We start from the raw sequence: 23,198 nt of genomic DNA, 5'->3' as shown, positions 1-23,198 counted from the left end.
TAATGATTCCCATTACTTACAATTTAGCAGAACTGCTGTGGGGTCTTAAAGTTGCCCCATCTTACACCAGTGTCTTTATGGGTGATTTAGAATGGGAAATGTTCAAGTTGGCACCATACAAACCTTTCGTGTTTTTAAAATTTGTAGATGATTATATGATCATTTTGGACTGGATCACAAAGAGAACAGGACAGAGCCTTTTAATAATGTGGCAATTACCATGACATCATTAAGTTCACAAACAAATGCTCAGAGGAAAAGGTTATGTTCTTGATAATCAGTATTATATGAAAATGATAAAACTTTATGTATCTATACAGATAAATATTTATTTACACTGTTATTCTTATCTCCCTTTATCCTTGTAAAATGTCTGATTCATATAATAAATTGCAACAGATTAAACATTTATGCACTGAACAGTGATTGAAAAACATTTCATCATATTTTCTGAGAACAGAAGCTAACCATCTTAAATTTTGTGCGAAGTTTTAATAAAAGCATGACAACAACTCAATTTCGTCCATAGGGATTGTAATTCTGGCAGTTTAATAGCAGCTATCTTTACGTGTAAACATCTTCAGTCATTATTTTCCTTTTGGCCTCTGCTGGACATTTCCCAGAATCCATGAGTTTTTGTGCAGAAAACTGGCTTAAAGCTTTGGAGTCATTGAGGAAGACCAAATTTTTAAGTAATCTCCCTTGTTTCTTTTGGTTAATTGTTTGCAAATGAAGTATTGGATTGCAACTCAGTCAGTCTCGCTGTTTGTATCAAAATGGAGAAATCCAAACTTTTCAAAAGCACATATACAAACCTGTTATATACTTCAGAGTTGATAGGGCATCATATCATACATTATATGCTCACCTGTACAACATGTGGTAAACAATACGTGATACAAAACTGGAAATACAAGTGAAAATGAAACAGTATTTCAAGGATATCTATAAAAAGCATACCCATGCATCCAAACACTTTGTTTTACTGATCCATGATTCTGCATCAGATAATATGATGTACGTTATCTGACCCAGATTTATCTGTTAACAAAATTTAATATAAAGAATGAGAATATTTCTTTTTACACCAATCTCACACTCTCTGTTTGATAGGTATCAGCATCCATGTTTAATCGTGAATTTCCAGGCATGTTACTTTTTTTAGAATCAGTACCTACGTATGAAAATGTCTTGTTTTGTCTTGATTACACATATTTTTGATTATGCACAACGATATGACAAGATAAAAATGGTCTTACTAGAAGATTTCCCTTCTGTATTTCATGAGAGCATCGTATAGGTCACATGAAGGACTATGGTCTGTCTGAGAAAAGCAGTGTATTTAAATTAAATAAGAATAGCAAGAAGTACTTATTGATGGCCTTTGCAGAATATATCTATGTACCGAGATAGATTCAGACACAAGTTTTTTGCAACTCAGATGGCTTCATGTACACTCTGTAATTACTGAATTGAATGGAGTCTTTGGTTCATAGAATTGCCCAAGGAAATTAAAGTTGCAAATGCATTTTTGCAGACCTGTATCCGGCTGAGTCTAAGAACAATCAACACGTCTTCCATAGACCCCGAGATGATTCGACTGATAACATCTGACTCAAGCAAGACCCGCAGACTGTCTCTTGTGGCCGTTCCCATGCTCAAAACATCCAGCTGTGAGTTAGAAAAATATAACACGTTTGATTTGTTTAATTGTAACTTGGAAATAACATTCATTTTTGATGTCATCACACAATGAAGTGATAGAAAGGATGATATCTCTTTCTCTAGGTCTAGGATTTATGGATAACATAACCAAGCTGAAAGGGGATGATATTTATTATGTGCCACATTATCCAAAAATAAAACATAATTTCCAGCAAAAGGAGCATGAACAGTTTTGTTAAAATTTTGCTTCAAGATTTTGTTTGATCATGAGCTTGGCTCTTTCTTTTCATTTGCAGTTTTCTTTCCTGACACATGGAGACACTGAAGAGAGCAAAACTATAAACATTCTGACCTCTACACTGTAACAACTTTCTTCAATCTCCCTACTTTTCTCATGCAAAAGTAATTATAAAGCAAAGCTGTTGCATAGGTATTATTGTAATGAATAATTAAGTAAGAGTTATTGCCCTTATCAATATTATCTTTTTGTTTACTTAAGCTGATGTATCACAGTGTCCATTTGGTCCATATGTTGATGCCTTCATAAAACATCTATTTTCTGGATGGTTCTCCCAAATTCTTCACCTCTAAATCCCCCCAAAATATAAGTCTGAGCAGTCATGAATATAAGTTCTAGCAAGTTCTACAATTTATGTAAGTAAATCAATTCTCTTCCAGCACTGAGCCTGATGAGCAGTGTCCCACCATCCCTGGACTTCCTGTCAGCAGACAAAGAGGAAGTGTTAGAAACCATGGAGAGACTGTGTAAACACTGTAACCATGGGCAACAATTCTGCCGCAGGATCATCACTGCCTTTAGAGTTTCATCAGTAAGGAATCTTGCATGAACATGGGGCTGTTTTGCACCTTTTATCAAGTAGTGTGTTCCTTGAAACATGTTGCGGTTCTCCCTCATTATAACCTGGCAGTTTGGTTCCGTTAATGCTGATCATGTAAGGGCTCACAAATGCATATTTACTATTTCTCGACCTGTTTTGCAATTAAATAAGTGAACTTCTATCAATAACAGGTGCCCTGTGTAAGGTCAAGTCAATAAAATATCCCATTTCATCAGTTACATGTGATGACTAGTGACTGAGTGATATCACATCATGTACAGCTTGCTTTTAGCATTTCCAAAAACTGGAATAACTAAAACGATAACAAAATAATAAATTTACATGTATGTAATCCATTTAAAATCCATTGAAGTCTGAAACAAACCCATTTGTTCACAATAAGAACTAATCTAAATAGAATAAACACTGTTCTCTCACCCGTTGTGTACTTCCCACTGAAAGTATTTCATGATTTGAGGTTGTGTGAGACTGGAGCCTTTTTTTCAAGCAAAGTCTATGATATTTCATAGCTGCATAATTTTCAGGGTTTAATGTCCTGGCTTTCTAGCCACATCATCTATTTCTTGAATAAAATTATGGCATCAGAAATAGCATGGGGGTATTTGTGGTTAGTACTCCTGGTCACTGGCAATAGTAGATCCTACTTCCTGTTGATTGGGATCAAAGTTTTCTCTTTTGGCACCTGGGAAGAACTGGACATTGTCAGCATCAGTTTTGCATTCAGCAGTGGGGCTGTCTTCATCAATTTTGATCCAGTTTGATCATCAGCTGAGTTAAAATGGCCCCATTGCACAGATGCAGCCTCTCAACATCCTTTTCTGTGAATACCTCAAAATCACAATCCTATTTTCATTTTCCAATATGTCTCCATTGCCAGATTAAATATCTTAATTTGCTCATAAATGTTGGTAATACAGACTCACTTTTATATCTGATTTCACTGCAAAGTGATACTCTTTTGAATGGACCTTAATTGTAGCCACATTATGCAAAGGAACATCTGTCTCTTCTCTGCTGCACTGCAACAGATTACAGAAAGTGGCAGCAAGTTAAAAAGCCACTGCTGATCCTTTCTTTGATCTATTGCTGTCCAGGTGTCAGTAAACAAAGGTCAACAGCAAGCTGGTCTTCTCTATAACCAGTGGTCAGAGAGATTAATTTGCTAATCTCCTGAGGTGGCTAAAGTACTCAAGGCAAATTCAACAGTCCTATGTATTTTAACCACATACAGTAGTTGGCACTGACCAGTAACAAATATTAGAGACATTAGGTAATTTAAGGTGTACAATAGCCTGTTAGGAATACATTACCTTATGTTCTTAGAATAAAATAATGCCTAATTAGAGTTAAAGTAAAAATCATGTTCTGATAATGTCCAAATCAAGTACATTAGTTTTGAAGTCAAGTTTATCAGCTGATTGTAATAAAAAAATTCTTTTAATTTATATTTTATAAATTATAGTTTTTATAACCTTGTTTATGGGGTCCATAGCACTACTGCATTATATCCAGAGTCCTTGCAACTGACTTCGCTTCTGTGACTTTCACCAGTTTTCTCACTCCAGGGAAGAATTCACCATCTGCTCAGACCATCATTATCATGGATGAATATTTTGCACGTCAGTTGTCAAACTTTATTGTTCGATAAACTAATCAACAATGTCTTAATTGCCTGTTTTATGGTCTGTAGTATTAGGCACATTAGATGAGTTTCATAATTACCAATAAGGCAATGCAAGATATTTGTCTCATGTACCAAATAATCACCAATGAGGTCATGCCAGATGTTTACCTCTTGTACCAAATAATCACCAATATGGCAGTGCTATATATAGATGTTTGCCTCATGCACCAAAGATTCACCAGTAACATGATGCCAGATGCTTGTCTCATGTACCAAACAATCACCAGTAAGGTAATGCCAGATGTTTGCCTCATGTACCAAATTATCACCAGTGAGGTAATGCCATATGTTTACCTCTTGTACCAAACAATCACCAATGAGGTAATGCCAGATGTTGACCTCTTGTACCAAATAATCGCCAGTGAGGTAATGCCAGATGTTTGCCTCTTGTACCAAATAATCACCAATATGGCAGTGCTATATATAGATGTTTGCCTCATGCACCAAAGATTCACCAGTAACATGATGCCAGATGCTTGCCTCATGTACCAAACAATCACGAGTAAGATAATGCCAGATGTTTGCCTCATGTACCAAATTATCACCTATAAGGCAATGCTAGATGTAGATGTTTTCCTCATGCACCAAAGTATTACCTGTAACATAATGCCAGATGTTTGCCTTATATACCAAACAATCACCAGTAAAGTAATGCCAGATGTTTGCCTTGTGTACCAAACAATTACCAATAAAATAATGCCAGATGTTTGCCTCATGCACCAAACAGTAAGTTATGCCAGATGCTTGCCTCATGTACCAAACAATCACCAGTACGGTAATGCCAGATGTTTGCCTTATGTACCAAAGATAGTGGTGGACTATCTGAGATGCCAGTTTAGATCTGTTATGGTACTTAAATTGTTCTGTGTAAGTGGAACAACCTTAAAACAATAAATACATAATAAACGATGATCCCTTTACTCAATCCAACAACTCCAGCATGTATGACTTGTATCACTGAAACAGACTGACAAGATCAGTTTAATTTTTATAATAAATCGCCTATAATGACCTATACCAGCAAAAAATGTCTATAATTACATCAACACCATTTGTTTCCCTAATGTAACTGTCATCAGCTTTCTTACTATCTAATGGTGAGGAGAAGAGAAAATACTAAAAGAAAAATTGATGCTGTTAGATAAACTTGGATGGAATAATTTGTACAAGTGCATTATCCATCCTTAAATCTGCAATTATGATGAAAAGTCCTTATAATGACATAAAATCCTCATGCTAGTATACTGTTGAAACTGTACCCAGATCCACAGTGGTCAAGTCCCTTGCTCAAAGGTAAAGGTCATTAGCAGGAAAAGGGTCACAAGGCAGGCATATCTTTTGCCATTTGTAGTACCTTTTGGGTAATTTCCTCTTGCATTTTTCTTTATTCATAGCATCCCTTTTACAGAAATTTCACTCCAGTGCTTTACTAATTTCACCTGTATATGCTGTTGTTTTGTCTTTCAAGTTACAAGCATCAACAATAATGGGCTGTATTTAATATCAGGTGTGTAAAAGATTAAAGGTGGAAGAAAATAATCATTCCACCTGTATAAGCTGTATAGGGTATCATTTGAACCATATTTCCATGTTTGCTATAATTGGTCAGAAAAAAGATGGACCTGCTTCACCATTAGGCAATTAATCCAGTTGACAAGAAATGCTCACCTAAGGATGTGGATGCCATCTGCATTGCCACCTATGTTGCCAGCCTATGCATGACTATTTCATACAAGGCTGAAGGACTGCCAATTTATTAAAGATCATGCAAACTTGTACAATTACAGCCCTGCTCTAGCACCCACAGTGTCACAACCAGAACACATCAACACTGAACAGAATACTGGGATTGTAATGACATGATACTTGGATCAGCACCAGACAACTAACATCACCAAAAGCAGACCCCAGTACTTGATGTGGTGATCATTCCCTCCATAACCAATACTGGAATTCAGCACCAGATTTCAGTGAGCCCTGGACCTTGTCCACTCCACATCCTGAGTCTCATCCTGGATCATTGCATGTGATGGTCTGTCTTTCTGTACCATTTCTAGGATTCAAGATGTTGCTACCTTTGCAGGAGATTTCTTTGTCATCCCACGTTTCCTAGTTTGTAGAAGCACACTCACAAGCCTATCATCCTTCTTTGTTTAGACAATGTCCAGGGAAGTCTCAGCCTTTCATGCATCTATTGAAGAAGTCTTCTGACTTCTGACTCCAGAGTTCTCCCCATCTCCTCCCAGCCCATAATTGTCCCTTCATTGAGTCCCATCCCTTGATCTTTCAACCATGAATGACTGGTCTTCCTTCAAATGTTACTGCATTCACTGACATTCAGGATCCAAGAATTAGCATACCACATATACTCACTTAGAATCAAATAACAAAGATCCTGATTTACCATCATGTAATGCACAAACAGATCAGGATCTGTTATTTTTGTTCTACTGATTACTCCCAACAAAAATTAATGCATTATGCAATGACAGATCCGGATCTGTGCAGTTTGTGATTATATATGGTACCTTTCTTTTTACAGCAGTGACTCTAAGTAAACTTCATTCTGGCTTTTAACAAGACACACGTGCTGGTCTTCTACACGTAAGTTACATCCCTCATACAGGCCTGGAAATGTTAAAACCTCTGTGTGCATGGACCAGAAAACCTTTCTCAATATGCAGCAGTATCATAGCTCACAGAAAGAGCTGCATATCAGGTCTTCCAAAGAATCATCACAAATCAGTCTTTTGAACTGTTTTTCATCATTCTGTTCTACAGCCATATTGAGGACATCAGGAAACAGGCTTCAGAAGAGCATACCTTGCAAAGACCTAACATTCAAATGCTCATCCTAGAGAAAATATTTAAAAAAAGAATGTGAAGTCTTAGGCAAACTAGATCAGGAAACCCTCCTCCAAGCCCTTTCACTCTGTGTGGGCCCTGTTCCTGAGAGCATGTGAAGACAGGGCATGGTCTTAGAAGAACTCATTTCAGTGGTCTTAGAAGAGCTCATTTCAGACCAGCTTCCTGCCATGGCATACTTCCATTAGAAAATATGCCATGCACATGCCACCATTTTATGAGATTCCTTGAAGTGACAAGACTTAAACACTTTGCTTTAGAATGAGAGAGACTCTGCCCCGATGATCTGTGGGTCTTGCAAATCATTACAAAGGGCCTCCGGATCACACTTAGCAGCCTGCCCCCAATATGATGGGCTTCCTGTGCTACAGACATCCCCAAAGACTTGTTCAAAGCTGACATTCAACAGCAAAATTAAAACATTGCCCTCACAAAAGGGCTGAGTTTCTTCATAGTACAAACTCAATAGGATTTTGCTTCAGACTTTGACTAGTTCCCAAGGCTAAAGGCAAGCACCATTAGATTGTAAACTCTTTCAGCCAACACATTTTCAGGCACCCATGTTTCGAAGATGTTCAGATTGATTCTTAATACTGTTACATTGAGCAGTCTTGTGTACCACGACATAAAAGCCATTTTTAACCCATGCTTTGCCTTTGATTCCTTCTCAACAAGGATAGATCCGACCTCATTTCATCCCATTGTTTCATAACCATGGCAGGAGAGTTCAAAACCTTTTTAATTTTTTTTGTTTTGTATTTGTGGGTTTTAAAGGCTTTTTTAACACTCTATTGACTATTATATCATGCTGACAAAATGGAAGCTAACTGCCTTTCCCAGGGACACATCAAGGTAGTCAACCCAGTCTGACCCAGGTGGCTATCAATCCTGCTACTTTTGGATTATGATCCCAAAGCCCCACTGACTGACTCACACAAATCTTTATCAATCTAGTCTGACAGCCCCAAGAACATGCCTTGAAGATCACCTAGGTGGCATCATCCATTCACCCAGAAAACCAAATTTTACCTTGAGAATGTCTTCACTGATTAGGTCTTTACAATGCAGCCATGAATCTTCTCATCTTATACCTCTTATTGAAGAGACATTTTCAAACTAACTTCAGAGACCTTTCGTGTTCAGTTCAGCCTGGAGGTACCCGTATCAGCAGTGGACCTCCCCAAGTCACCTAGAAACTTTATAACAATGTGGGTTGCTCACCTTAGTTAAATTTTTGGGAGCACAAATCATCCTCAAGATTATGGCCATTCATTGACCTGAGCTAACCCTATCACATATCTCACATGTTGAGAATCTAAACTTCCTAACATATATTGGGATCATAGAGTCAGGGCCAACTCTGGAGTAAGGGTATGTAACTTCCACCAACTTTTATCTGTCCTCCATTTATATTATAAACAGGTAATGTATTTAAAGAACAAACCAAGTTTTGCAGTGTAATATGTTCCTTCAACAGTGCTTAGCTAATCATAATACAGGCACCTTCCATGAAGTTCAGGCACATTCACTTAAGTAGTCATTGAACACTAATTGGAGCTGGCACCAATCCCAATGCCCAAGGGGAGACCACTCTCATCTGACTTCACCTCAGCAAGCAGATGACCTTTTAGCACTTTCATTGCTAAAATAAGCCAACAGACATTACTTATTTAATACACCTAATGTGAAGATTTCAGTTTATAAACAAACGGCTTTGAGATCATTTATTGTGTACCCGTGGCTTCATTTGCTGGATCTCATGTGTGCAAATACTTAACCATTATAGCCAGGTTAACAAGACACATGTCAGTTATTGAATTAGCACATTGACACTTCTCACATCATGTGATTTTTACTAATAGCAAGATAACCACATTGGGATTTTAGAAGTAGATTTACACTATATTTACAAGAGTGTTTCTGAGAATTGCTCCAGTATTCAAAGGTTCTGGTTTATAGAGATTTTCACAACAAACAATTTTTAAGAAACATATCCATTCTAAACCAGAATGGTAGGTTTATGGAGAATTTTAAATTTGAGAAGGTCCTGTTTTTGGAAGTTTTGCTAGATTTAATATGAACAATATTACCACTGTCCATAATGTTTTGAATGATTTTATTTTCTTATGAACTAGGAAAAGTGTGTTTTTTTTACTCAACACCATACATTGCATTGTTACACTGAAAACCATATATCCCCCCTTATTTGCCAGATTCAACTGCAAACAACATAGACCCAGATCTGCCTATGCATAATGCACTATCATGTGAGGGTTTACATTGTTTGTTCTTCTGGTTAGTCCAGACAAACTTTACAGACCCAGATCTGCTGGTTTATTATTCAACTCAAGTTCTGGGTCTGTGCATTTTGCAGACCCAGATATGCTGGTTTATTATTCAACTCAAGTTCTGGGTCTGTGCATTTTACAGCTGTATCTGACTTATAAGCAAGTAGATGATTCTAGGGTTAAAAGGTCATGGTGAGGGGGATAACTGAGAAGAGCACTAATGATTACAAGCAAGACTATGGCCTTATTCATTAAGACTTGGCAGCTACTAAAACATAGACAATTGAAATATGCATACTTTTCATTGTATTCAGTGTGTCATTTTTCTAGATAGCAGATAAAATGGTTTTAAACCAGACTGGTTGTCTATTCAGAAGTCATAGTAGCAAAATGAACTCCAAGAATATTTTCAGGTGCTTGATATGAAGTATGAAGATGTTGTAGCCAGTGATGAGTTTGAAATCTTGAAAATGCTTCTCAAGTTGAACTGTTCCCAGAAGTTCAGACTGGCCACAGAACATCTCAGTACAAGTCTGCTTTCTCCCAATGAGGTGAGTTCTAGGTACAAGTCTGCTTTCTCCCAATGAGGGGAAACATAGGTACAAGTCTGCTTTCTTCCAGTGAGGTGAGTTCAAGTCTGCTTTCTCCCAATCAGGGGAGTTCTAGGTACAAGTCTGCTTTCTCCCAACAAGGTGAGTCATATATACAAGTCTGCTTTCTCCCAATGAGGTGAGTTCTAGGTACAAGTCTGCTTTCTCCCAACAAGGTGAGTCATAGGTACATATCTACTTTCTCCCAATGAGGTGAGTTCTAGGTACAAGTCTGCTTTTTCTCAACAAGGTGAGTCATATGTACAAGTCTGCTTTCTCCCAGTGAGGTGAGTTCTAGGTAGATGTCTGCTTTCTCCCAGTGAGGTGAGTTCTAGGTACAAGTTTGCTTTCTCCCAATGAGGTGAGTTCTAGGTACAAGTCTGCTTTCTCCCAATGAGGGGAGTTCTATGTACAAGTCTGCTTTCTCCCAACAAGGTGAGTAATAGGTACAAGTCTGCTTTCTCCCAACGAGGTGAGTAATAGGTACAAGTCTGCTTTCTCCCAATGAGGATGAGATGAGTTCTAGGTACAAGTCTGCTTTCTTCCAACAAGGTGAGTCATAGGTACATGTCTGCTTTCTCCCAATGAGGTGAGTTCTAGGTACAAGTCTGCTTTCTCCCAACAAGGTGAGTCACAGGTACAAGTCTGCTTTCTCCCAATGAGGTTAGTTCTAGGTGCAAGTCTGCTTTCTCCCAACAAGGTGAGTCATAGGTACATGTCTGCTTTCTCCCAATGAGGTGAGTTCTAGGTACAAGTCTGCTTTCTCCCAATGAGGTGAGTTCTAGGTACAAGTCTGCTTTCTCCCAACAAGGTGAGTAATAGGTACAAGTCTGCTTTCTCCCAACGAGGTGAGTCATAGGTACAAGTCTGCTTTCTCCCAATGAGGTGAGTTCAAGTCTGCTTTCTCCCAATGAGATGAGTTCTATGTACAAGTCTGCTTTCTCCCAACAAGGTGAGTCATAGGTACATGTCTGCTTTCTCCCAATGAGGTGAGTTCTAGGTACAAGTCTGCTTTCTCCCAACAAGGTGAGTCATAGGTACAAGTCTGCTTTCTCCCAATAAGGTTAGTTCTAGGTGCAAGTCTGCTTTCTCCCAATGAGGTGAGTCATAGGTACAAGTCTGCTTTCTCCCAATGAGGTGAGTTCAAGTCTGCTTTCTCCCAATGAGATGAGTTCTAGGTACAAGTCTGCTTTCTCCCAACAAGGTGAGTCACAGGTACAAGTCTGCTTTCTCCCAATGAGGTTAGTTCTAGGTGCAAGTCTGCTTTCTCCCAACAAGGTGAGTCATAGGTACATGTCTACTTTCTCCCAGTGAGGTGAGTTCTAGGTACAAATCTGCTTTCTCCCAATGAGGTGAGTTCTAGGGACAAGTTTGCTTTCTCCCAATGAGGGGAGACATAGGTACAAATCTGCTTTCTTCCAACAAGGTGAGTCATAGGTACAAGTCTGCTTTCTCCCAATGAGGTGAGTTCTAGGTACAAGTCTGCTTTCTCCCAACAAGGTGAGTCATAGGTGCAAGTCTGCTTTCTCCCAACAAGGTGAGTCATAGGTACAAGTCTGCTTTCTCCCAATGAAGTGAGTCATTGGTACAAATCAGCTTTCTCCCAATGAGGTGAGTACTAGGTAAAAGTCTGCTTTCTCCAAATGAGGTGAGTCATAGACTTTCAGTTTATTAATAACAGTTACTTTCTCCATCAAGTACATTACCCTATCAAATAATCATCAAATACATTACCCTATCACATTATCATCAGGAAACAATCTTCTAATGTAGCTCTCTCTGAAAGACAAAATACAGCTTTCCATATACCGTATATACTTGCTTTAAGTTGAGTCAATCTGCTGATCAGAATCTGTGTGGTTCGTTCTACTGATTACTCCTAGCAAACTGCACAGACCCATATCTGCTGTTGCGTTATGCAATGGCAGATCTGGGTCTGTGCAGTTTGCTGCTGAACCCATCTTATAAGTGAGTACACATGGTATCATATATAAAGGTAAGTAACTCTTACAGATTAATGATCTAATCGATCTCATGACCCATGGGAAATCAAAATGACAATATGCTGCTCAAGAAATCATGTTGGGTTTTTTTTTGTATTTCATCATGTCCCAGATATTTCCTCCCTCATCCCCGGATCTTGTCAGGGGCACCTTGGATGGAAAGGACTTCTGTGCTTCAGTTGTGGAAAGAATCTTGACAGCTAGAAAGCCATCCATGTTGAAGGTGTATGAGGGTGTCACAACATTCTTAACCACTCCATCCCCAGTTGGTTACCTTCTTTCTTTTCCTCTTTGAGGGATACCGTACTATAATTTTAGATGTGCTCAGAGGTCATGCAAGAGATGATATTGGCCACAACAAAAGAGCTATCCAATGTGTCTAATTTTGACCTATCTAAACTCACATTGTTTCCCAAATGGAACCTCTCTAGGGTCTTGATGTGGCTCAACTCACAAGTTTCAGCCTGTGTTAGTGAGGCCCATTGCCATGATTCAAAGCAGCATACAAAGCATAATTCAATCTTAAAATATTCCTTTATTTGATAACGACTTTTCAAATAGATAAACTATACTACATTCTAAAGCCCGTGTGAAAAAATCACAGCATTATCTACTGTACTTTTTGAGATAACGCTTCCTAAAAATGACATATTTTATTATAAAAAATAGCAGGAATATGCAGTATTTAGCGTTTTTGCCATGTTTATTGCTTTGCTAGAGCGTTGCACTTTAGGCAAAGTCTGTAAATTACTCTTAGTTTGATCTTGATATGCAGTACTTTATATTTGAGAAAAAAGAACAACTCTGGTAACTTTATTTTATATACAAACTGTTAAAAATCTGAAAAATTACAAAATCTTTCAAAACATACAGCATTTTCTCAAGTTCATGAACCAAGATATTTTACTCAGTGTAGGTTGTCTTTAAATAGTTTTATCAATGTATACAGTAATAAAGGAAATACTACTTTTACGATGTACAGAATTGCAAACACACAGACAATATGGTCTTAAAAATGACACATTTTGCATTTTCTTTCTATAAAAAGTGTCCATCACCAGAAAATGAAAAGATGCTTTTAATCAAAGTAATCTACAGGTGACATAAATAATAAAACATCAAAAATATGTTTAACAAATTTAAACATTTCCTATATATTGTACTGAAAAATGATTTCAGTTCTCTCAGAATTTTAATAGGAAATAATTTTTAAAAGTCTGGACCCAACTTGTCTTTTTCTTTGAATAATAAAAACCATTATACTTTTTTTTCTTATATTGCAAGCATAAAAAGATGCATGTGCCAGTTCACTCAAGTCAATTTAGAAAATGTATAATAAATAATTTACAATGCAGCATTTTGTGAAATAATGTACAATCTTGTATTTTTCAAAAGGTTATTGTATCTGATGCTGCCAGTTACAATCTTAAACATATGCATATATATGTATTACAGAAAACATTATTAATTTGAGATCCTGTACAAAAAACGAAACGCAATTTGCCTGAATAAAAAAATTAAAAGTACAACAATAACAACAACAACAAAAACCCACAAGAAAATTAGTCATATACCAGTCTTGTTCACTGTCTGACACAATGTCAGATTTGGAATAAAAAAATGATTTTCACAACACAGTGCCTGAAAAAGCCTAAACCAAAACGTGATTCCAAGTTCCAGATGACAAAGAGGCTCACATCTGAGCAGACTTTCCAAATGCTGAAATGGCCAGTTTTGATTGGGATGACTCAAGTTTGAGCAGACTTTCCAAATGCTGAAATGGCCAGTTTTGATTGGGATGACTCAAGTTTGAGCAGACTTTCCAAATGCTGAAATGGCCAGTTTTGATTGGGATGACTCAAGTTTGAGCAGACTTTCCAAATGCTGAAATGGCCAGTTTTGATTGGGATGACTCAGGTTTGAGCAGACTTTCCAAATGCTGAAATGGCCAGTTTTGATTGGGATGACTCAGGTTTGAGCAGACTTTCCAAATGCTGAAATGGCCAGTTTTGATTGGGATGACTCAGGTTTGAGCAGACTTTCCAAATGCTGAAATGGCCAGTTTTGATTGGGATGACTCAGGTTTGAGCAGACTTTCCAAATGCTGAAATGGCCAGTTTTGATTGGGATGACTCAGGTTTGAGCAGACTTTCCAAATGCTGAAATGGCCAGTTTTGATTGGGATGACTCAAGTTTGAGCAGACTTTCCAAATGCTGAAATGGCCAGTGACTTTCCAAATACTGAAATGGCCAGTTTTGATTGGGATGACTCAAGTTTGAGCAGACTTTCCAAATACTGAAATGGCCAGTTTTGATTGGGATGACTCAAGTTTGAGCAGACTTTCCAAATACTGAAATGGCCAGTTTTGATTGGGATGACTCAAGTTTGAGCAGACTTTCCAAATACTGAAATGGCCAGTTTTGATTGGGATGACTCAAGTTTGAGCAGACTTTCCAAATGCTGAAATGGCCAGTTTTGATTGGGATGACTCAAGTTTGAGCAGACTTTCCAAATGCTGAAATGGCCAGTTTTGATTGGGATGACTCAGGTTTGAGCAGACTTTCCAAATGCTGAAATGGCCAGTTTTGATTGGGATGACTCAGGTTTGAGCAGACTTTCCAAATGCTGAAATGGCCAGTTTTGATTGGGATGACTCAGGTTTGAGCAGACTTTCCAAATGCTGAAATGGCCAGTTTTGATTGGGATGACTCAGGTTTGAGCAGACTTTCCAAATGCTGAAATGGCCAGTTTTGATTGGGATGACTCAGGTTTGAGCAGACTTTCCAAATGCTGAAATGGCCAGTTTTGATTGGGATGACTCAGGTTTGAGCAAACTTTCCAAATGCTGAAATGGCCAGTTTTGATTGGGATGACTCAAGTTTGAGCAGACTTTCCAAATGCTGAAATGGCCAGTTTTGATTGGGATGACTCAAGTTTGAGCAGACTTTCCAAATGCTGAAATGGCCAGTTTTGATTGGGATGACTCAAGTCTGAGCAGACTTTCCAAATGCTGAAATGGCCAGTTTTGATTGGGATGACTCAGGTGTGAGCAGACTTTCCAAATGCTGAAATGGCCAGTTTTGATTGGGATGACTCAAGTTTGAGCAGACTTTCCAAATGCTGAAATGGCCAGTTTTGATAGGGATGACTCAGGTTTGAGCAGACTTTCCAAATGCTGAAATGGCCAGTTTTGATTGGGATGACTCAGGTTTGAGCAGACTTTCCAAATGCTGAAATGGCCAGTTTTGATTGGGATGACTCAGGTTTGAGCAGACTTTCCAAATGCTGAAATGGCCAGTTTTGATTGGGATGACTCAGGTTTGAGCAGACTTTCCAAATACTGAAATGGCCAGTTTTGATTGGGATGATTCAGGTTTGAGCAGACTTTCCAAATACTGAAATGGCCAGTTTTGATTGGGATGACTCAAGTTTGAGCAGACTTTCCAAATACTGAAATGGCCAGTTTTGATTGGGATGACTCAAGTTTGAGCAGACTTTCCAAATACTGAAATGGCCAGTTTTGATTGGGATGACTCAGGTTTGAGCAGACTTTCCAAATACTGAAATGGCCAGTTTTGATTGGGATGACTTCAGACTGAATAAATATCACCTTCTAGGAACACTAGGTGTGCTGGGATGACTTCAAACTGAATAAATATCACCTTCTAGGAACACTGGGTGTGCATACACATCTGAAAGACAATTTGTGCTAAAACATTAATTCAGCTATGGAATTAGTAAATATAATTTTTTTATCCAAGATGTGTAATGTGTCCGTTGAGTTTAAGAAAAATTTGGTACTGGGTTGGGGAGAAATGCAAAGTCCTTATAATTATTATAATTGTAAAGCTCTAAATACAAGGACATTTTAAATTTCCTGTATATATCATACTCACTGAAAATTCATTAATAAACCAGTAATGCTTATTAACATGTACTATTGCCATGAATTTAGATAAATGGAGAGGGGTGGGGGGCTGCAAAATGCCCATCAAACTTTTAAATACTGAAATTGGTATATAGACCGGGTTTTAAAACTATAAACTAATGAAAGCTTATTAGATTAATTAAATTGACAGTCAATATCATAATAAAAGGACACAAAATAGAAGAACCTTCCTTCAGACTGATTATTTATAGTTATGACTATTTATTGTGTAACATGTATTGCATTTTGCTGGTAAAGTTTAGAAACAACAACGTTATTAATATAATTTATAAGAGTTGTGTGAATTATTTACATTGAATGCATGCTGGATTACATACTTGTTGAACATGTGTAAATTAACCTATTATGACTGAGCTACCGTAAACATGTGATGAGACATAGTGGCATATTTATTCTGGGCACACGAATATCTTGCAATCTTTAATTTTAAGTGTTGCATATTAACTCTTCCAAAAGACATGATTTGGGGCTCTTTCAATGCAGAAAGAAACTTTTAGCTATTTGATAGCACATTCCTTAAAATGGCCAGAAATAATGGAGGAAAAGAAATATATTTACCCATTTCTTTGTTCTTGCTTGTTCTTCATAGTGCAGATACATTGGGAAAGGTCATGGTGTCACCTATTTGTTAAACTCAGTTTCACTGGTAAATACTAACACACCTCCATGCACAGAGCAAATAAAATTTTCTGTTTATTTATGAAATGTGAAGTATCAATACCATTCATTAGCAGGTCACTGACCCAGCCACAATGGACAGTTGTAGTGGCTGAAAACAAAACAGCTGAGTACCTATTTCAAACTCGTTCTAATTTCTTTATCTTTGAAGGGAAAAGAATAAAACTTCAAAGAGGTAAAGAATGAAAAGAAAGCAAGATGATGGCATGATTTTTATTATCCTGGTTCATGGAAAACCCATCAAAATTAAAGGTTAATTATTGGATTTTCACTGATCTGCCATTGATTACCTGTTATGATATCTGTGGGCCTCTAAGCAGTTATCATACAAGACTTGCTTGTTTATGCACAAGCTTCAGGGTGAGTGAGCTGCATTCAGTCGGTGGATCCAAACTACATGCAGTTCTGTTCTGATGGCAATTGAGCTGTCGAGAGAGATGAAGCTGTGGGACCTAGTTCACACTCTTAGATACTATCTGAAATGCATGGAAATTGCCTGTGATGCCCATCAGTGGCTCTTCATACCAGTAAGGATGGGAAAGCAATACATAGCCCCACTAGTACTGACCTTTTGGCTGGGTTTAACTTGTTAAATTGGTATATCGGAACTCCCATTGGATTAGGTGTGCCTCATGAAAATCTCTGCTCATGATATAGGTGATTTCCACAAGCCTGGTCTTTAAATATAATGCTTTGATTCAAGACATAGTGGAGTCATTTGGCTAGCATGTGCTATGTTCTCCAGCTTCTATTTCTTGACTTGGTGTCACAATGGAGGGAACCAAGATTGTTACCACACCCTGTTCATGACAATTCAACCTCAATTCTGGGAATAGCCTCTTGCTTTTAACACGATTCACCTGGCAATCTCTTGCAGCTATGACAATAGCCAGGTGCAGGACACTACATAGATCCTTTGCACAAGTATAAATGTATGATCTTAAGTTGTGCTGCCTTCATGTTAGGAAGAGTTCATTCTTATTTTAGAGCAGTCAGGGTGATGTAAGTTGAAGTTTTTTGCTTATGCATTATCTCTTCCTTCCTCTTACCTGTTCTTCTAATGTTAGTATGATCAGGTAATGTATTTGATGGAGAAAGGAAATGTTCTGATAAATTATCTTTGCTCAAGACTATTTTTCTGATCACATTACTATCAATCCATTCCACCCTTCCCCACAAATGTGAGCATTCTGTTGGACCACCATGCAAAGCAAGGGAGATAAATTGTTGTTGTTGTTGTTGTTGTTGTTGGGTTTAGCGCCATTTTTCAGCACGCGATTGGCTATACATGGCGGCCAGTATTAATGGTGGAGGAAGAACCCGGGAAAACCCGGGAAAGAACCACCGACCCACGAGAAGCTACTGGCAAGCTTTCTCACATACCCACATTAGCCGAATCCGAGACTCGAACCCACGCAGACAGCGGTGAGATGGCAGTGATCCGTAACGAAGAACGCTTTAGACCACTCGGCCACTCGGGGCCCCCGAGATAAATTGTAGAAGTTACCTACAAAATCCCTTGATCCATACAATATATATATATTGTCATTGATTAGAAGCATGTCATGTCATTGATTAGAAGCATTGTCATGTTATCGATTGGAAGCAATGTCATGTCACTGATTGGAAGCATTGTCATGTCATTGATTAGAAGCATTGTCATGTCATTGATTGGAAGCATTGTCATGTCACTGATTGGAAGCATTGTCATGTCATATATATAAAGAGAGAGAGAGAGAAGCTTTTTAGACACTATTTGATATCTAGGTTGGAGATAACAGAGCTTATCTCATCAGGTAAGTATTCTCTGGGAAATATAAGCTACTAAATTGTTTCCAGTTTATGACAGTAAATACACAAAACTTCATGCATGCTTAGTTCAGAGTCAGGAGAAAGAACAATTTTGATATGACATAAGAATTAGGTAAAAGCCGTCAGGCCGAGATGTTTTCAAATGAGTTCTTTCACCTGACAGAAAAAAATACCATTGTGGTTTTGTATTTATTACATATGCTCCTTTTTATCTTTTTTTAATTTCTTTAGCATTATGGAATAAATGAATTAGGATTTATAAGAAGTTTGATTCTGTGCCTCAAACAATACCATGAAAATGCGTAAAAAGCTACAGTCAGGGTGTGTGATACAGAAATATAGATATAAGATTGGAAAATCAACAGTGTAAATAAGGAATGTTGGACTTAATAAAATTTAACATGCATCTTTTTATTCATGAGATATTCAATGATTTGGATTTCTGGCATGCCACCTCATCATTTATAGGAATTACGTCACTGAATGCCTATTCTCCTAACTTTGTTTTCATGACACAAGTTCCTCTATTTAAGGACCTGCCAAGCAAATTGTAGATAATATGGGGCACCTGCCACTTATAGCATTAGTATTCTACTAAGCCAGGACTTGAAGGAAAATAATCAGGCATATGCAGACATTTGTGTAAAAAGAAATCCTATCCTTAGTTCAGAATGCATGCTTCTGCACAAGAATTCTTACCACTCATGTGTGCTTTTTCTATTCTAACAAATAAATATGAATTATTATACTAATCTCATTACATACCCATTTAATTAGTTTTCATTGTTTTGTTTTAAACAACAGGTGGCTGGCTTTCTGTCAGATTCCATCGTACAGAGCTACCGATCCAGTCTACATGGAGACAGCAAGGGTCCGTCACAAGGAGAACTCCTCCTGAGTCCAGAGGAGATCCAGGATGACCTTTCTCAGATTGTTTGGCTGTGTCCTGAGCCCTCTTTGCTGGGAGACCGACTTCTTGAGGCAGTTGGCTCTCTAGCAGGAGACCATGAGGATATTGTTAAAGAGGGTAATTACCAGTAGTTAAGTTTAATTCATAGGATAGCAGTTTGTGGGAATTTCCTAGTTGCTACAAACCACAGATTTGAAGATAGAAATACTGTACATTTATCCATGTGTGAAGAAGGTAGTCTCCCCTGCCCCATCAGAGACATTTCAATGAATTTGAATACCAATAATCTGGCTTGTCAGAGTCCACTGAATGTAATTTTCACATTCTTGAACATTTTATCACAGAAGCCTATATTCGGCTTTCTGTTGCAGACACAAATAAATTGATCCTTTGCTATTATATGCCTCAAAATTGTATTTTTTTTATCCTACAGTGATCCACCCATCATATCTTGGGCTGATGAAATAAATTAGCTCCTTTGACACTGATCTCTCATTTCAATTGAGCACCTGTTCACTTGTTTGCAAACACACTTGTACTTTTCATTTTATGAATTAACAAAGTTATTTCTAAAATACAAATGATTTTACATTTTAACCATCATTGTTAGAACATAAAATTCACAGATGCCTTACCTATCAAAATACTTAACTGTTTAGAAAGAAAGAAAAAAATGTAAAGGACACATGTCCATATAGGACAAATTTCTTCAATCCCAAATGCAACTAGCTTCCAGGTACTTTTGCTTTGAATATCCTAATTTAAATCTTTAAAAGATCAGACTGGTCTTTGGCTGATGATTTGTTTTAATGATTTAATGACAAAAACTTGATAAAATATACCTTATTTACAGTGTTGTCAATTCAGACTGAATTATACCTTTTTTACAGTGTTGTCAATTCAGACTGAGTTGCTGATCTTGTCACATGAATGTCACACAGCATCCAGTAACATGGAGGGTATTGCCAATGTACTGAGAGCAGCCAGGCTTATGACTGTCTACCTGGAGTCTGCACAGGAGTTCCAGCTTATGGTAGAACTCAATATTCACATAGTGCCCAAATTATTTTGTGTGTGAATGGGTGGGTGTGGGAATATAAATACAGTAAAGCCTGATGAGCAACCTCTGCTATGAGTGACCTCAGTCATTTATAATCCAATGGATTAATTTTGTTATTTAAATGCACAATTAATGTTGTATGCTGCTAGCTATAATCTAGACTAAAGTAAATGCCATCTTTGTAGTGCCGAAGTCATGTAAATTAAAAGATAACAATTAACCTTTCATTCTTTAAAGGAAGTGGTACAGGATGGACATAATTTAGTGGTTGATAGTTTTATTTTTTTAAATCCATTGTAACACTGATACTATCATAATGAGGGTATAACATCTTTCCACCTGGCTTTCACCGTAGCACATTGAGTGCATTGTTTCTCTAAATCGGGTCTTTGTCTCCTAATAAATGTAAATGCCTGGGCTAAATGAGGTCTTTGTCTCCTAATAAATGTAAATGCCTTGGGTAAATGAGGTCTTTGTCTTCTAATAAGCTAATTAGTGTGTACTGGATGAGTTACATCTATCATCATTGTAAAGGTTCCTGTCCTTTGTTGGTTTAAGGATGTAACAATTATTGAAACATAAAAACCTAATGGTAGAACTTCATCTTGGACTTCTTCTATTAAATAATATTGATTCAACTGGGACTTGTTCTATATAAATTATAGGGATTCATCTTGGACTTGTTCTTTATACATTATAGGGATTCATCTAGGACTTGTTCTATATAAATTGTAGGACTTCATCTTGGACTTTTTTTATTTAAATGATAGGGATTCATCTTGGATATTTCTATATAAATTATGGGAATTCATCTCGAGGCTAATCATTGACTTGAGTTGCATCAACCAATTCATTGCACCACCAAAATTTAGGATGGAGGTGGCAAGCAAATAATTCATGCATTTTTGTATATTAAATGTCAATATGTGTGATGATGATATTCGATAGTATTAAGTCTACAAACTATTTTTAGTTTTAAAGTTGTATAAATGCTTCAACAAAAATACAATACAAATTGAAAATGTATTGCAAATTAAATCCCAGATAATCCTAGAATTTCTGACACAAGTCCTAATCTTTAAAGTTCTAATTAAACTTGAGTTGTAATCCAAAATAAATCCACTGCTATGCCTGTGGTGGCCCATGTTGTGGTGATGTGCCAACAGTCTATTGTTAGATCACAATAATACAATCCAAGAATATATAGTTATTTGAAATAAATTCCAGCCCAAATGAAATACTGGACACAACAATGATTCTGCCTCAAGATCTAATAGCATGAATGAATAATTTCTTGAAAAACAAGATTATGAAGTCCTCTACTTGACCTGATTTTACAATTAACATTTTCTAAAAAGAACTATTACCTGATGGAAAATTTCATTCTGGAAGGTTCCAAATGTTTACAAGATAAAATCTTAGTTATAATTAGAAGTCTGTTACTTAAATTATAATAAAGAACATTGTTAAAACAATGTCCTTGTCTCGGGCAAAGATAATAATCCTAATAGTTAACCCATACTCATAGAGAAAATATTAGTTATGTTATAGTTACAGAATTAAACAAATCAATGATTCAAGTCAGAAAATGAACTTGATTTCAAACAAGGCCAAGTCCAAAATGAATTTATCCTTAGCAATCAATGAATTAAAAAACTAACAAATGAACAATCCAAATATCCATAATTTATTCAAATCACTGTTTACACATTTTGGGAAAGTCTCATTCTGGTATTACAAGGAAAACTTGCTTTTTTATCAGATCCTTGTATGGTTGAGATCTCAAGGGGACATGCAAGAGGTTAGGTTGAATTGAATGGTACTAATGGATAACTATGGTGACTGAATTTACTAAGTCTGAATTTCTTATAAAGAAACACCTCTGTATTCAATTTTCTTAAACAGGTCAGACTGCTTGTAGGAGTGGGGAGGTTTAATGAAATGATCTTCATTTTTGACGTTTTGAAGCAGAATCATCAATTTGAACTTCTTCTGAAACGAGGTCTGGAGAAGGTGAGTTGTGATTTTAAAAGGTGCATGGTGTCTTGGCTTTTGTGTAATTGCTAGCTGAGGAAATAATTAACACTTTATAAAAACAAATTTGTAATGCTCCATTTGCCACTGTTGGATCAAATATGTTTATGTACTGACTGACAGGCCAAGAACATTTTCATGTGTAAATATATGTACACATTTCATTTATAGATCTGGATTTTTAATATGATTTTAACTTATGTCTTCGGGGCTTTGAGTTGCTGAGTGGTCTAAAGCGCTCTCCATTACGGATCACTGCCATCTCACCTCTGTCTGCATGGGTTCAAGTCTCGGATTCAGCCAGTGTATGTGAGAAAGCTTGCCAGTAGCTTCTCATGGATCGGTGGTTCTTTTCGGGGTTTTCCCAGGTTCTTCCTCCACCATTAATACTGGCCGCCATGTATAGCCTATCATGTGCTGAAAAATGGCATTAAACCCTACAACAACAACAGTAATAACAACAAATTATGTCTTCATTTGAATCAGTACTCACCTGACAACCAAACAACTGACTTACTATTCTATCTTTTATCTAATTCAAAGGTAATGTAATTTCTCTGACTAAATTGCAATGGAATTAAATGCCATTGTGAAAATACATAATTTATGCCACATTGTTCATCAAACTCAGGTGTCCTTAAGGAAAGATGTTCAAGTCATGGAATATTTGCAGTATATGGCTACAGCAGACAAATTCTTTGTTTTTCATTATGTTATTTGCCTTTTGTTGCCATTAAATGACAGCTGGTGTTAGTTGACGATTTGAAAACTATTAAATCTTGTTTTTGCTTTTGCTTTG

The 23,198-nt window shown here is 37.1% G+C and overlaps 1 protein-coding gene across 2 annotated transcripts in view; it reads left to right on the top strand.

The window, feature by feature from the left end:
* LOC149800574 (spatacsin-like) overlaps positions 1-23,198 on the top strand; it is a 174,567-nt gene that overhangs the window by 126,497 nt on the left and 24,872 nt on the right. For both annotated transcript variants that reach the window (XM_089954521.1, XM_089954520.1), the window contains exons 32-37: positions 1,538-1,673; positions 2,344-2,495; positions 9,776-9,913; positions 19,200-19,422; positions 20,196-20,338; positions 22,271-22,378. In XM_089954521.1, coding sequence (XP_089810647.1) covers positions 1,538-1,673; positions 2,344-2,495; positions 9,776-9,913; positions 19,200-19,422; positions 20,196-20,338; positions 22,271-22,378 — 900 coding nt within the window. The remainder of the gene's footprint in view (positions 1-1,537; positions 1,674-2,343; positions 2,496-9,775; positions 9,914-19,199; positions 19,423-20,195; positions 20,339-22,270; positions 22,379-23,198) is intronic.

This window comes from Sinohyriopsis cumingii, chromosome 4 (genome assembly GCF_028554795.1).
Source record: "Sinohyriopsis cumingii isolate HCF-2022 chromosome 4, ASM2855479v2, whole genome shotgun sequence".
Classification (NCBI taxonomy): domain Eukaryota; kingdom Metazoa; phylum Mollusca; class Bivalvia; order Unionida; family Unionidae; genus Sinohyriopsis; species Sinohyriopsis cumingii.
Note: the sequence above shows the minus strand (reverse complement) of the source record. Positions and strands in the feature narration are given on the sequence as shown.